This window comes from Salvelinus alpinus, chromosome 25 (genome assembly GCF_045679555.1).
Source record: "Salvelinus alpinus chromosome 25, SLU_Salpinus.1, whole genome shotgun sequence".
Taxonomy (NCBI): domain Eukaryota; kingdom Metazoa; phylum Chordata; class Actinopteri; order Salmoniformes; family Salmonidae; genus Salvelinus; species Salvelinus alpinus.
This window is the reverse complement of record NC_092110.1, coordinates 19,278,782-19,293,374: the sequence shown is the minus strand read 5'-3', so window position 1 is coordinate 19,293,374 and position 14,593 is coordinate 19,278,782. Positions and strand designations below refer to the sequence as shown.

General features: G+C 42.0%; 1 protein-coding gene across 1 annotated transcript in view; it reads right to left on the bottom strand.

The window, feature by feature from the left end:
* LOC139553553 (E3 ubiquitin-protein ligase pellino homolog 2-like) overlaps positions 1-14,593 on the bottom strand; it is a 44,720-nt gene that overhangs the window by 16,020 nt on the left and 14,107 nt on the right. Inside the window, exon 2 of the mRNA XM_071366019.1 lies at positions 7,291-7,420. Coding sequence (XP_071222120.1) covers positions 7,291-7,420 — 130 coding nt within the window. The remainder of the gene's footprint in view (positions 1-7,290; positions 7,421-14,593) is intronic.

Sequence of the window (14,593 nt, the reverse complement as noted above, 5' to 3'; positions counted from 1 at the left end):
ACACGTCAACATTAGAGTAGAACACTTTTGCAGCTTCAGAATTACTAACAAATATATTTTCATAATGAGTGGTAAAGTAACAGTTTACAACACTTTACATCAAGTTCTTATACATGTGTAGTAACTTAGCAACATTGTTTCATAATACTTTGTAAATTGCTTAATAATTGCATAATAATGGCGTGATTACATACGTGGAATAAGGAAAAGTGACTATTCCTCATGTACAGGAGTTGAAAACGCTCAGCTCATTGGGCAATCTAAATGCAATTATCAAAGTATTAATAAAAACATGATAATAAAATGTTGCTCCAAAAGTAATTACAAGTTTTATTACACAGGCACAAGAACAGTTTAATGTTAGAAGTTACTTAGAATGTTAACAGTAACAAACTGTAGACTACAGCAAAAAAAATTGCCTACGCTCTGAAGACAGCTGCATCATGCTCGCCAGCTGGAAAACAACGACATACCAATACATTCAAAATAGGTCCTGTTTTTTCATTGATTGTAGGGCAGTAACCACTAAATTCTGGTAGTTGTCACGAAAGAAAAATAAAAAAAATCACAAAATCAATGTTACAGGGAGCCCTTTTTTACACTCGTACCCTAATACAGGTTGGAAATGGCAGATTTGGACACTGATAAGCTCCTAAATTGGAACGCAGTGGTTGTACAGTAACATGCTGTACACGACGTCAGATTTCAGGGTCTCCGCTTCACAGCTCTGTATGGGTTTCGACTGACAGACGTTCTGAACCACACGCGACAAGAACTTGCCCCCATCCCTCCCGCTAATTGGGCAACTGTTGTCTGAGTAAGGGAAATGCTGTACATTAAGAGGACTCAATGTATTTTGAAAGCTGTCAGGATTATAAATACTGCTTTAATGTCATACAAGCAAGCCAAATACCTGCACTTCACATTTCCACTTGAAAGTCCATGGAGAATAAGAGCACCTCCTCCCAGCTGCCCACTGCACGAGGCTAGGTAACATAACGATAACACCACGATAATCGAGAATTTCAATAAGCAGCTCTCTACGGCTGGCCATGCTTTCCTCCTGCCTACCCCAACCCCGGCCAACAGCTCTGCACCCCCCGCAGCTACTTTCCCAAGCCTCCCCAGCTTCTCCTTCACCCAAATCCAGATAGCAGATGTTCTGAAAGAGCTGCAAAACCTGGACCCGTACAAATCAGCTGGGCTAGACAATCTGTGGCCTGCTGGAGGTCATTTTGCAGGGCTTCTGGCAGTGCTCCTCCTTGCACAAAGGCGGAGGTAGCGGTCCTGCTGCTGGGTTATTGCCCTCCTACGGCCTCCTCCACGTCTCCTGATGTACTGGCCTGTCTCCTGGTAGCGCCTCCATGCTCTGGACACTACGCTGACAGACACAGCAAACCTTCTTGCCACAGCTCGCATTGATGTGCCATCCTGGATGAGCTGCACTATCTGAGCCACTTGTGTGGGTTGTAGACTCCGTCTCATGCTACCACTAGAGTGAAAGCACCGCCAGCATTCAAAAGTGACCAAAACATCAGCCAGGAAGCATAGGAACTGAGAAGTGGTCTGTGGTCACCACCTGCAGAATCACTCCTTTTTTGGGGGTGTCTTGCTAATTGCCTATAATTTCCACCTTTTGTCTATTCCATTTGCACAACAGCATGTGAAATGTATTGTCAATCAGTGTTGCTTCCTAAGTGGACAGTTTGATTTCACAGAAGTGTGATTGACTTGGAGTTACATTGTGTTGTTTAAGTGTTCCCTTTATTTTTTTGAGCAGTGTATATATTTTTTAAAATCATAAAACTCATGTCATATTGTCAATGTTTATGATCACTATGTTTGATGTACAGTTACAAGATGACATGGCATCATACCCTGGGTTGTTCTGAACAGAATGAGCCGGTTTGTCTATTGTGAAGAAAAATCGCAGTGTAGTACGCACCTGAATGCACTCATGATGTCATTTTATGGGCACCAACACTACCATTGGTTTCTCAGAATTTCCCTGTGAAAGCCTAACAATTTAAGATCACATTTTATAACTTAGCTAGTCATGTTGGCAATAGAACAAGCTTTCATATTATGCTCACCTGACCCACATTTGGATTTATAAATGGACCGTTTTTGGATTGCGTAAAGAACAGTAATTGTGTAAAGGTGGGGACGCAGGGCTGGGTTTCAAACAAAACAACTACAAGTGTGCTTGCTCTAGTTCCTAAAAAGGTACAGCAATGAAATGACTTAAGAACTGTGCACACTTTGGAGAAGTGTGTGACCACTTGAAAACACCAGTTAGTCCTCTCACTCAAACCCTTGTTATTTTTTTGTGTTGTGTTATGTTGCACCTAACCCACATGAGGAATATTATCATGTTACTGAATGTATCCAGAGTATTTTCAAAATGGCATTATCAACAAATGCGGCGAAAAGTACGGTAAATATAAAAAATGCACGTAAAAAGCAACAGTTTATTCAGTGTTGTGTCAGGTGAACTGTTGTGTCCTAAACTTTGGTCTAACAATTGTCCTATCATCTCCAAACTGTTCCCTTTCAATTGCTAACATGCTTATGCATGTACTTTTCATATTTATTTTGTAAGAAACCTGTTCCATATACCGGTAGGCCAATTCCCACAAGTGTAAAGCATTCTACATTTTCAACACAACATTTGGCTACTTTTGGATTGCCACATACCCAGTTCTAAAATCCCACACAACCAACTGAGACCTGAAGAGAGTGAGGTCTAAACCGTTTGTTAGGGAACACCCAAAGGAACACAAACACACCCAGACAGACACCTGTAATTGAGATCAAGTGGGCAGATTAGGGAGCAGAGGCAGGATTTGAATAGGAGTCTGGTAGTGATCATGGGAGCTCCTCATTATCTGTCATGAGCACCAGAGTGTGCACAGACACGTGAGCCCTACTCAGACAGAGCGCTTTCTCAACGTGTTCACATGGACTACTACAGAGTGTGAGGGAGATTTGGTGTAGTGTCTGAAAGAACAGAGGGAACACATTCCTGCTGAGCAAGAGAAAGCGTCGGTGGACAAGTACACACTTGGAAATCCACATGTAACAGTTACCCTCTCAATGGATATCTCACATCTCTGCTTTCAAATAGAACCCTCAGTGCTGGCTCTACGACATTAGGTATAGGTGAGGTAAAGAGATGAATCGAATCGATCAAAACAATGGGAATGCCATGGCAACACCACTGACGCACCCCCCATGCGGGAAAGATTCAAAATCTCCTTATTGCCTACCAACAAAATGTGCCTATATTTATGTGCATTTCATACCCTCTTGGGGGTAATAAGAGAATAATGCTTGTATGGATGTCAAACCAATACGTCAGTCACCAATCAACTGCATTACACTTAAAAATAGGCTTCAAGTAACACCATCGATTTCTATAGTGCATTCGGAAAGTATTCAGACCCCTTGACTTTGTACACATTGTTACGTTACAGCCTTATTCTAAAATGGATTAAATTGTTTTTTCCCCCCCTCAATCTACACAAAATACCCCATAATGACAAAGCGAAAACAGGTTGAATTTTTTGCAAAAGAATACAAATAAAAACAGAAATGCCTTACTTACAGACCCTTTGAGACTCGAAATTGAGCTCATGTGCATCCTGTTCCCATTGATCATCCTTGAGATGTTTCTACAACTTGATTGGATTCCACATGTGGACATGATTTGGAAAGGCACACCTGTCTACATAAAGGTCCCACAGTTAACAGTGCATGTCAGAGCAAACACCAAGCCATGAGGTCGAAGGAATTGTCCGTAGAGCTCCGAGACAGGATTGTGTCGAGGCACAGATCTGGGGAAGGGTACCAAAAAATGTCTGCATCATTGAAGGTCCCCAAGAACACAGTGGCATACATCATTCTTAAACCGAAGTTTGGAACCACCAAGACTCTTCCTAGAGCTGGCCGCCTGCCAAACTGAGCAATCGGGGAAGAAGGGCCATGGTCAGAGAGGTGATCAAGAACTCGACGGTCACTGACAGAGCTCCAGAGTTCCTTTGTGGAGATGCAAGAACCTTCCAGAAGGACAACTATCTCTGCAGCACTCCACCAATCAGGCATTTAAGGTAGTGGCAAGATGGAAGCCACTCCTCAGTAAAAAAGCACATGACAGCCCACTTGGAGTTTGCCAATAGGCACCTAAAGGATTCTCTGGTCTAATGAAACCAAGATTGAACTCATTGTCCTGAATGCCAAATGTCATGTCTGGAGGAAACCTGGCACCATCCCTATGGTAAAGCATGGTGGTGGTAGCATCATACTGTGGGGATGTTATTCAGCGGCAGGGACTGGGAGACTAGTCAGGATCAAGGGAAAGATGAGTGGAGTAAAGTACAGAGAGATCTTTGATGAAAACCTGCTCCAGAGTGCTCCGGACCTCAGACTGGGTCAAAGGTTCACCTTCCAACAGGACAATTGACCCTAAGCACACAGCCAAGACAACACAGGAGTGGCTTTGGGACAAGTCTCTGAATGTCCTTGAGTGGCCCGGCCAGAGCCCGGATTTGAACCTGATCGAACATCTCTGGAGAGACCTGAAAATAGCTGTGCAGCGACGCTCCCCATCCAACCTGACAGAGCTTAAGAGGATCTGCAGAGAAGAACGGGAGAAACTCCCCAAATACAGGTGTGCCACGCTTGTAGCGTCACACCCAAGAAGACTTGAGGCTGTAATCACTGCCAAAGGTGCTTCAACAAAGTACTGAGTAAAAGGTCTGAATACTCATGGAAATGTGATTTTGTTATTATTTTTTATATATATTAGCAAAATTTCAAGAACTTTTTTTTTTGCTTTGTCATGAGGTATTGTGTGTAGATTGATGGGGAAAGAAACAATTTAATACATTTTAGAATAAACCTGTAACATAACAAAATGTGGAAAAAGTAAAAGGGGTCTGAACTTTCTGAATGTACTGTATATGGCTAGCTACAGTATGTTACAAGCTTATACAAACAGTAGTTAGCATTTAGCAGACATTTATTCTAACCCCGAAAAGGACCATTTCTAAATATTATGCTGCGAAAACAGCCAAATACACTACATGACCAAAAGTACGTGGACAACTGCTTGTCGAACATTTCATTCCAAAATCTTGGCCATTAAAATGGAGTTGGTCCCCTTTGCTGCTATAATAGGTTCCACTCTTCTGGGAAGGCTTTCCACTAGGTGTTGGAACATTGTTGCGGGCTTCCATTCAGCCACATGAGCATTAGTGGGGTCGGGACCTGATGTTGGGCAATTAGGCCAGGCTCGCAGTTGGCGTTCCAATTCATCCCAAAGGTGTTCAAATAGGGTTGTGGTCAGGACTCTGTGCCATCTCGACAAACCATTTCTGTATGAATTTCGCTCTGTGCACGGGGGCATTGTCATGCTGAAACAGGAGGGGGCCTTTCCCAAACTATTCCCATAAAGTCTGACGCACAGAATCGTCTACAATGTCTGCTGTAGCATTAGGATTTCCCTTCACTGGAACTAAGGGGCCTAGCCCGAACCATGAAAAACAGCCCCAGACCATTATTCCTCCTCCACCAAACTTTACAGTTAGCACTAGGCATTGCGGGAGGTGGTGAAGCATGATTCCTCACTCCAGAGAACTCGTTTCCACTGAGTCCAATGGCGGCGATGTTTACAACACTCCAGTCGACCATTGGTATTGTGCATGGTGATCTCTGGCTTGTGTGCGGCTGCTCAGCCATGGAAACCCATTTCATGAAGCTCGCGTCCCGACAAAAAGTTATTGTGCTGATGTTGCTTCCAGAGGCAGTTTGGAACTCAGTAGTGAGTGTTGTAACCGAGGACAGACGATTTGTACACGCTCTGTGAGCATGTGTACCCTACCATTTCGCAGCTGAGCCCTTGTTGGTCCTAGTTATTTCCACTTCACAATAACAGTAAATACAGTTGACCAGGGCAGCTCTAGCAGGGCAGAAATTTGACAAACTGACTTGTTGGAAAGGTGGCATCCTATGACAGTTGAAAGTCACAGAGCTCTTCAGTAAGGACATTCTACTGCCAATGCTTGTCTATGTTGATTGCATGGCCGTGTGCTCGATGTTATACACCTGTCAGCAATGGGTGTGGCTGAAAAAGCTGAATCCACTAATTTGAAGGGATGTCCACATACTTTTGTATATATAGTGTATATCCAAATCGGATTTTAATAACCACACATTGTGGGCCTGTTTGAACTCAAAACTCATGACGGATGACGAATATCAGATTTTTTGGGGGTGAGCCAATGACGGTGTCCTTGTTCTTCCACCCATGGTCTGCGTTCCATTGATCTCTTTACCGCATGTAGGACTATGGTGAATTAAATCACTGACAACAGTGGTAGGCTACTAAAGGCAGAATCTCAAAATGAGGTTCCCTTTCTTGCCTGCCTCAGAAGGAACAGCTATTTTCATCAATGTGTGTACAGCTGTGAGGGGAAGGTCAGCCAACTGCAACAACATCCTCCTCACTTCACCCCACTAAACCAAGTTTAATAGAGGCCCTGATACCAGGGTGGCAGAGGCAAGGGGAGGTGAAGGTGCAGGGGGGTTAATAAAGCTCCATCATTATATAACAGGCTGTACATGACCTCTTACATAAACCTACACATACTGGTGTGTGTCGTGAAACAGCAGACAGAGCAGGGCCCAGTACAGTTCACTGAACAGTCAGAGATGATACAGCCTTTATCAGCTAACAGCTAGCTCCTAAGCTCTTCTCACTGGGAGAAGAGGTTATCAGACTCAGTCAGGCTACAGGGTGGGAGACTAACACAGACTGAAGGGCCTTAAGCCAGAAGGCCCAAATACAAAAAAGGAGAAGTGCTTTGAAACATGTGCTTCTAAAAACTGCAGACGTCAGCAGCAGGCACTCTAGCTTGTTTAGCTGACTGCTAGGATACCAAATGTAGGAATGCAAGAGGACAGACATGTTGTACCGGACTGGGCAGTTTTCTGGCAGACACCACACATAGCAAAGCTAGGAGGTCTGGCTGCAGCTTTTGTGTAGTAAATGTCAGAGCCATCAATAGAGCAACAATTTTTCTTGACTGGGATTTCAAGTTAGATACATGAAAAACGTGTTAAAAAGTAAAATGAGTCAAATTCAGTGTTGGTGCTCACTGTTGTGTCAATTGTTGGTCATTCTATCAATTTGCTAAGAAGGGTAATAACATATTCATGAGAACTCAGTCTTCATCCACCAATTACTTAGATTGTGCATGAATATGTGAGTAGGCTAGGTTCCCGTTTTACCTTGCTGGCTTGTGGCGTGTTGAGGATATGGACGGTGCTGGGTTTAACACCGTTGGCTTTGCTTCTCTTGTACAGGGCAAAGCGGCTTTTCCTTCTTCCCCGGTCTCCGTTTGGGAGGGAGCCATTGTACCTATCAGAGAAAGGGGGAGAAAGAATGTGAGAGTTTCTAACATTTCAGGAAAAGTTAATTCATTCCCCCATAGGGTAGATAAAGATATTCTTCCAAGAGAGAAAAGGTCTCTGAAAAAGAATGTTACAGAATATGCTTGTCTGTAAGTGAATGCATGAATAATAATGTGTGTTCCTATGGTTTTGGAGCAGGGCCATTTGTATCCACTTTCATTCATCCACATAGATCACATTCATTGTATTAGTTATCTAAGCGTCACCTTGGATTATAGCTGGGTTATTACATAAAGCACTTTAAAAATGCTCCCCCTCCGTCTGTGAGCTAGCCACACCGCAGCTGTTGCTCTGCACTAGTCTGTAGAAGAGCAGAGTTTAAGATGTGTGTCAGGTCTCCTTTACAGGACTATCCAGACCAGACTGGGGAGGCTCTCTGACTCACATGATGGTTCAGCAGCATAATACCTCTACCGCATTAGTCACACTAACTTGGAGCCTGAACTGGCTGACTCAATAAAAAATACACAGGACAACATGGCCTCATCATAACTTCTCTATTTAGTGTGTGGTTAACATTTCTATCTTGGTGCACCCTTGTGATGCCCAGTCTCTCAGTCTGCTGTTACTACGGGCCTGGTCTGCCTGGTGAATGGAGGTGCCTCTTCCAGAACAGACCAATACTCTACATCCACCAGCTGGCCCCTACAGCTGGGAAACCCCATGCTCTCCTCCGATCCAACACACAGGCCTTCTGTTCTGTCATCCACCCCCCACACAATAAGAGAGTTCAGGTTGACATTTTGACTGATTACAGTATTTCAGAATCAATTATATTAATTGAATAAAAATCCACCAACCTTTCCTTTTATTAGTGATTGGGCTAAACAACCAACCACTACACTGTAATCCCCAAAGCCCTCGTTACTGCAATGACTACCACCTCCTCCCCATACTCATCCTCCTCCTCCCTCCCCTGGCCACCTGTCCCCACAGCCAGCCAGCCTGGGAAACACATGGTCTCAGTCAGAACAGGGCTGAGAGCTGGTCTGCTAGACACAACCCACTCACAGGGGAATATTGTAGCTCTGCCATCGCTGACTGACTGCACACGAGTGCGATCAATATGATATGAAACAAGTCATGACCGCTGCGATCAGTCCACAATAAAGCAGGATCAATTCCACTCTTCTGTTAGCCTTCAGCAGCCACCCATTCACAGCTGTTATTGTCAGCGGTAACAGTCAATGCAATCTCTCTTGCTTGATGACACTGGGCCATGACATCTCTACCATTCCAGTAAAGCCATTTGGCGTTGGATAGGAAGACTGGACATAATGATGGATAATGGACTGGCATTTAAGGACAGGAAGTGAAGTGTGCAATGTCACCTGGAGGCCTCTTCATCATTGCATTAGCCGGGACAGCCTTTTAAATCTGTGCTCTAGCTTATTGTAATCCCTTTGCCTTTTGACCTGGGCCAGAGTGGGCATTTTTAGCCTCTTGATACTTAGAAGGGATTAGAATGGAGGCTCTGAGCATCACCTGTACTCCAGCCCTGCCACCATACACAAGAAAGAGCCACCAGCAGTCCCCTAGTCATCGACTTAGTGACAGCACAGCGTTAACCTAGTATGAGAAATTTGTTAAAGCGATAGCCCTGGCTATGACCCCATGACTGCTCCTAGGGTCATGTGAAGATGGCACAGTGGGTTATTATGGGTCAGAGGGGCTTAAGGTAGGGCAATATGTTTTTTTATGTGTTTGTGTGACATTCCAGATGCCTGTATCGCAAGAATCACGTTTTCTATGGTAGTTTGTCGTCATGTCTTTTTGGTTGTCTCTTTCTGTGCTGTGTGCTCCTTCCCATTTACACCAGAGATCTGTATATAATGGCAAGATGCTCATGTCTACACCCTAACAATGGGAGTCATTGTCTCAAAGGCAAGCTTAGGTCCAAAATTAGCCCATAGAAACGCATGGGGCTTATTTTGCATAGATTTTAGCGAGTGAAACCTCATGCTTCGACTCTTCCCCTATGGTTTACACACACACACCCCAAGCCGCTCCACCTGCCACTCACAACAACAAAAATGAGGGATCCTCTCTAACAAGTGGTTTCAACTCACTATGTGCATTTCAGGTTTGGTCCACAGAAACCCATTTGACTGTAATAGAGAAGATCACCTTTCTAACCATACCCTTTCATGTCTCAACTACTCAAAATGTACACAGAACAGACACTACTAAAACGAGAGTATCAATGAACATTGATTCTGGGAAATGAATGTTCAGTTTGTCGCACGCGGCATTGCAGTACCAAGTACCAACAGCAGCATTTTAGCCAAAGACTTATATTAGCTGTCTAGTCTTTATAAATGTGCAATAAGCATAAAACAATTATTTTGGGAATTGGAGAGAAATGAGGTAGGTCACTTGATTTCAACATTAACAAAAGTGGACAGGCTAACATGCTGTTCACGAAGTTGGAGACACAGAAAACTGTTCATAAACTGACATTTAAATGTTCAACTTCATTCATCATCTCCAGCACCACCCCAACATGTGAAAATGATGCGTTTCTATGTTTTGTAGTAAAAAATAAAAATAAATAAAAGGGGGGGGGGGGGGGGAGATGTGTTTCCAATGACAATCATTTTATGATGTCGACCTATTGTGAGTAGGCATTGCCTACTAATTGGTTGATGATGACATCGGAAACACTTACCTTTCTCTGTGTGTTTCCAATGATGTCATCAATCAAACATTGGTGAGTTTCTATGTCACATATGTTGATGTAGGGGTGGTGCTGGAGATGAATATGAAGTTGTAATTTTTTAACAACATTTCCCTATAACAATTCAAATGTTCTGCCTTGTTAGCTAGCAAATAGATCCAAGTTGGCTAAACTTGAAACTTAAAGATTAGCTGGCTACTCACTAGCACGTGGGCTTGTGTGATTGTTTATGAGACCGGTGTTCATTTTCTACAGCCCAAGGTCTGCTACAAGAAGCTAGACATTATTAGTGAATGTGCATTATGCATGGCTCTGGTTAAATTTGGAACTAAACATTGCATTTTCAAAAGACAGATTTGAAAGCCAGATCATTGATTGCAAAAAAATGCAGGATAAACTATTTTGATAAAATTATTTAATTATTAGCTGGTATTATGGTTGCGGAAGACTTATAACTAGCCTAGGTATAATTTCACAACCCTGAATTCATTGCTGACTGTTTGAAATTTAGTGATTTTGACCTTAAAAAAAAATTTGTACAAAGAGAAAACATAAAATAAATAGAGATATTGCCCAGCTCTAGGTTAAGGTCTTCAGAACCAGTCCAAAATGTGACAATAGCAGCATTTCTGATTCATCATCTATAATGTAATCCTCAGTAATGTTATCTACAGTTAGTCACCCTACTCCAGTCTTGGTGTTTGGAGGTCTGTGCTCCACCTACCCGGAGATGTCCCCATCAAATACAATCTTCCCTCACAGAATCGTTCTTCAGAGGAGACTTGCACAATCAATAGGTTCAATCCCACAAGCACAATGAATGGACAAAGAGGACTGTGGAGAGGCAGAGGCTGTATCCTGATCAATCCCCCCTTTCATTTCCTAAACCCACTCACCCAGCCTGCCCACTCACTGCCCAGTGCCAGTGCTGCCAGCCAAAGCCGGGAAGTGTCCATGCAAACACTAATGCCACCACTGGGTTAAGACTTAAGACAAACCAGGGTGAGAATTGCAATTCAAATAGGACTATGCTCTCCATTCAAATTACATGTCATGAAGATGTAACTTTGGATCAAAATCTAGACTATAACAGAAAGGATAAGCCCACAAATTGTATTTTTTTTAATGGCAAGCGTCTTATCCCTACTATAGCCTACAACAACACACTGACTCAGAACAGTCCTGACTGAAAATGTGTATGTGTTGTGTATGGGGGGTGCGGGAAGGATTTGATACCACGATCAAAACAGTCACACTTGCGACCGTTTGACTTGGCAGTGAGACATACATTTTTAATTGGTCGTGGGTGCCAGTGAAAACAATGCACCTGGTCACGTTATAATTATTTTATTACCATGATTTATTCAAACAGTAATGTGCAATTGAGCAAAAATAAAGCAACTTTTTAAAGAAGCAACAGCACGGGAATGCCCGTGTGTGTGCGTGTCAGAACTTGCCTTTGAGGGAGGTTTTGGAAACCCTCCGGGCCAGTCAATCATCCCAGTCAGTGGGCAGAGAAAAAAATATTGCAATAATGCTATTTTTAATCTAGGCTATATAATTGATTTTAAATAACTATTAAACAATGGATGCTTATTTATCACATGCTCTCTGCACAGATATAGCCTATAGACAAACTGTCAGGCAGAGAGAGCGCTCAGCTCTTAAAAAGCTGGTTGTTACGTGGAGCGAAGAGTGACAGCGGTAACTGTAGGAAAGATGTTCCAAGTTATAACTACCACTAAATGCTAAGGCAAGAATGGGTAACCAAATATTTAAAAAGTTTAAAGTCTTGGTTAAGTATTTGTGATGTGCAATTCAGTCATTATGGAATGGTATACCTTGAAAATCAGACATTTCCTTTAAGCTCTTTGGTCCTTGAAAAGTCATTGAAGTTATGGTAGCCGATTTAGAAGTTCTACTGCGCTAATATGGCCTTCAGAAAATATTCATACCTTGACTTATTCCACATGTGGCCGAACGGCTCGATCTTGTGTAGCAACATTTGCATTTTTTTATATTGGATAAAAGTAGAGACTCGGAGCTAGAAAAATGTTTATCATACAGTACAGTTGAAGAACAATGGGAAAGTAATTATGCTTTGAAAGTTGATAAACTTGTAACCCCACTTTTGAGAAAATGGACCTTGAATGTTTTGGTACACCTACTGGAAAGCTCTTCTTGGTCTACACCCATTCAGCATCGTTTACACCATCTTAAGCTTTAGCCCCACCCATCTCTTTAAGGATTCACATGCGAGGCCATGTGCTAAACAGTGAGAACAACCAAAGATTTAGACTAAAAGCTAGTTTATACTATGTTTATCGACATGTCTGTATACAGTTGTCGCAGTGACATTATGATTTATTTTTTGTCGTTTTGAAAAGTATAAACAAAAACAGGTTGCATGACATCAACAGCTTGATGGGTCCAAAATAGCATAACTGGTGTATTTTAACACCAATTTAGTATATGTCAATCAAGCAAACCACGCTAAAAGCAACTTTCAAAAAAATGAAAATAAAAGAGGTTTGTTTCTAGCTTGTTAGCTAGCTAGCCAGTTCAGGGCTCCCAAGTTGCGCAGCGATCTAAGGCACTGCATCTAAGGCACTGCATCTCAGTGCCTAAGGCGTCACTACAGACCCTGGTTGGATTCCAGGCTGTATCACAACCGTCCGTGATTGGGTGTACCATAGGGCAGCGCACAATTGGCCCAGCGTCGTCCGGGTTTGGCCGGGGTAGGCTGTCATTGTAAATGACTTGTTTAGTTAAATAAAACATAATTACTATATCATATAGCTGATAACGCCTTAACTTTAGCTAAATTGTATTCATTATTACAGAACAATAAACTCGCGACAAGATAATGGCGCGCTAATGACAGAAAATAGCTTATGGTTGTGAGTATGACAAAATAAAAGCAGGGCATTCTACCAGAGAATTGTATAACTTGGACACTGTCTCGTTGGCCTAATGTTATATCCTAATTTGACTTTGGTGCAGGTCATGTTGTTCTTCATATTAACGTCTCTGGTAAACACACACTATATTAAATCAAATCTAAAGTTAATTTGTCACATGGACAGGATACAAAAGGTGTAAACTGGTTACTTGCATAGGAGTCTTTTTTTGACATGTAGCTAAACAATTAACCAAAATCCCAACTCATAACGTTACCACCCTGCATGAATCTACAGACAGCTAAAGCTAACCAACTAGCTAGGTTCAATGTTAGATAGCTAACATTAGGCTATAACTAGCAATGCAAATGGCTCTGAGATGCAAATATTACTACACAGATCATACACGTAACGTTAACTAGCGAGCCAGCCAGCTAATATTAGCAGTATACTAACTTGCACTGAACAAGTTTCACCAAATTAGAAACATATAATATATGAAAATGTAGCTAGCTACACTCTTACCCATATACATGGATGATCGCTTCTCCCTCTGTGTCACGGATGCCATGTTTGCCCTTAGTTTGAAGATGTATAAAACACCTGTCTCCTGATTACGACAGCCTTCTGTTTTATCTTTTTCAACTTCCTCCACATTTGGAGAGAATGCCAAGCGCATGCAACACTGTCATTAAGGCAAAGGGTGGCTACTTTGAAGAATTTCAAATATGAAATGTATTGTGATTTGACTTTTTTGGTTACTACATGATTCCATATGTGTTATTTCATAGTTTTGATGTGTTCACTATTATTCCACAATGTCAAAAATAGTACAAATAAAAGAAAAACCCTGGAATGAGTAGGTGTCCAAACTTTTGACTGGTACTGTATGTAAATTAGATATTTATGTATTTAATTTAATACATTTGCTAACATTTTAAAAACGACTTCCACTTTGTCATTTTGGGGTATTGTGTGTAGACTGAAAAAATAAAAGTAATCCATTTTGAAATCAGGCTGTAACACAAAATGTGGAATAAGTCAAAGGGTAAGAATACTTTAAGGCACTAATTATTCTGTGATTTCATTTCTGATCCGTTTATGAGACGTAGGCGCTTCCATTTGTTTCCCGGCGTTTCAATTTCATGATGTTGCGCTAGTCTGTTGCTCATAATAACCGCACATGGTTTTACCGCAAGACATCTAAATGTTGGTTCAACTTGGTTTTCCATTCAAAGTGTCCAATTACAAAAGGGAACCCGCTTTTTGGTCGCTTTCTCATTTTAAAATATAATACAGTAACACATCTCAAATGGCGAGGCTGACTAGCTACCACATGGACAGACTTCATTAGTGTGTTTGTGTCGGGAGCATGCTGTCTATTTAGCCAGGCAATACCCACATTATTCTGACATATTTTAGAATGTAAAAATAATGTGAATGTCAATGCATAATGACAATAGGTAGGCCTAGTCAAAAAAGGTATTTGACTTGCCAATGTCTGTATGTACCCTGTATAGGCTAGTTGCTACACACTCATCAT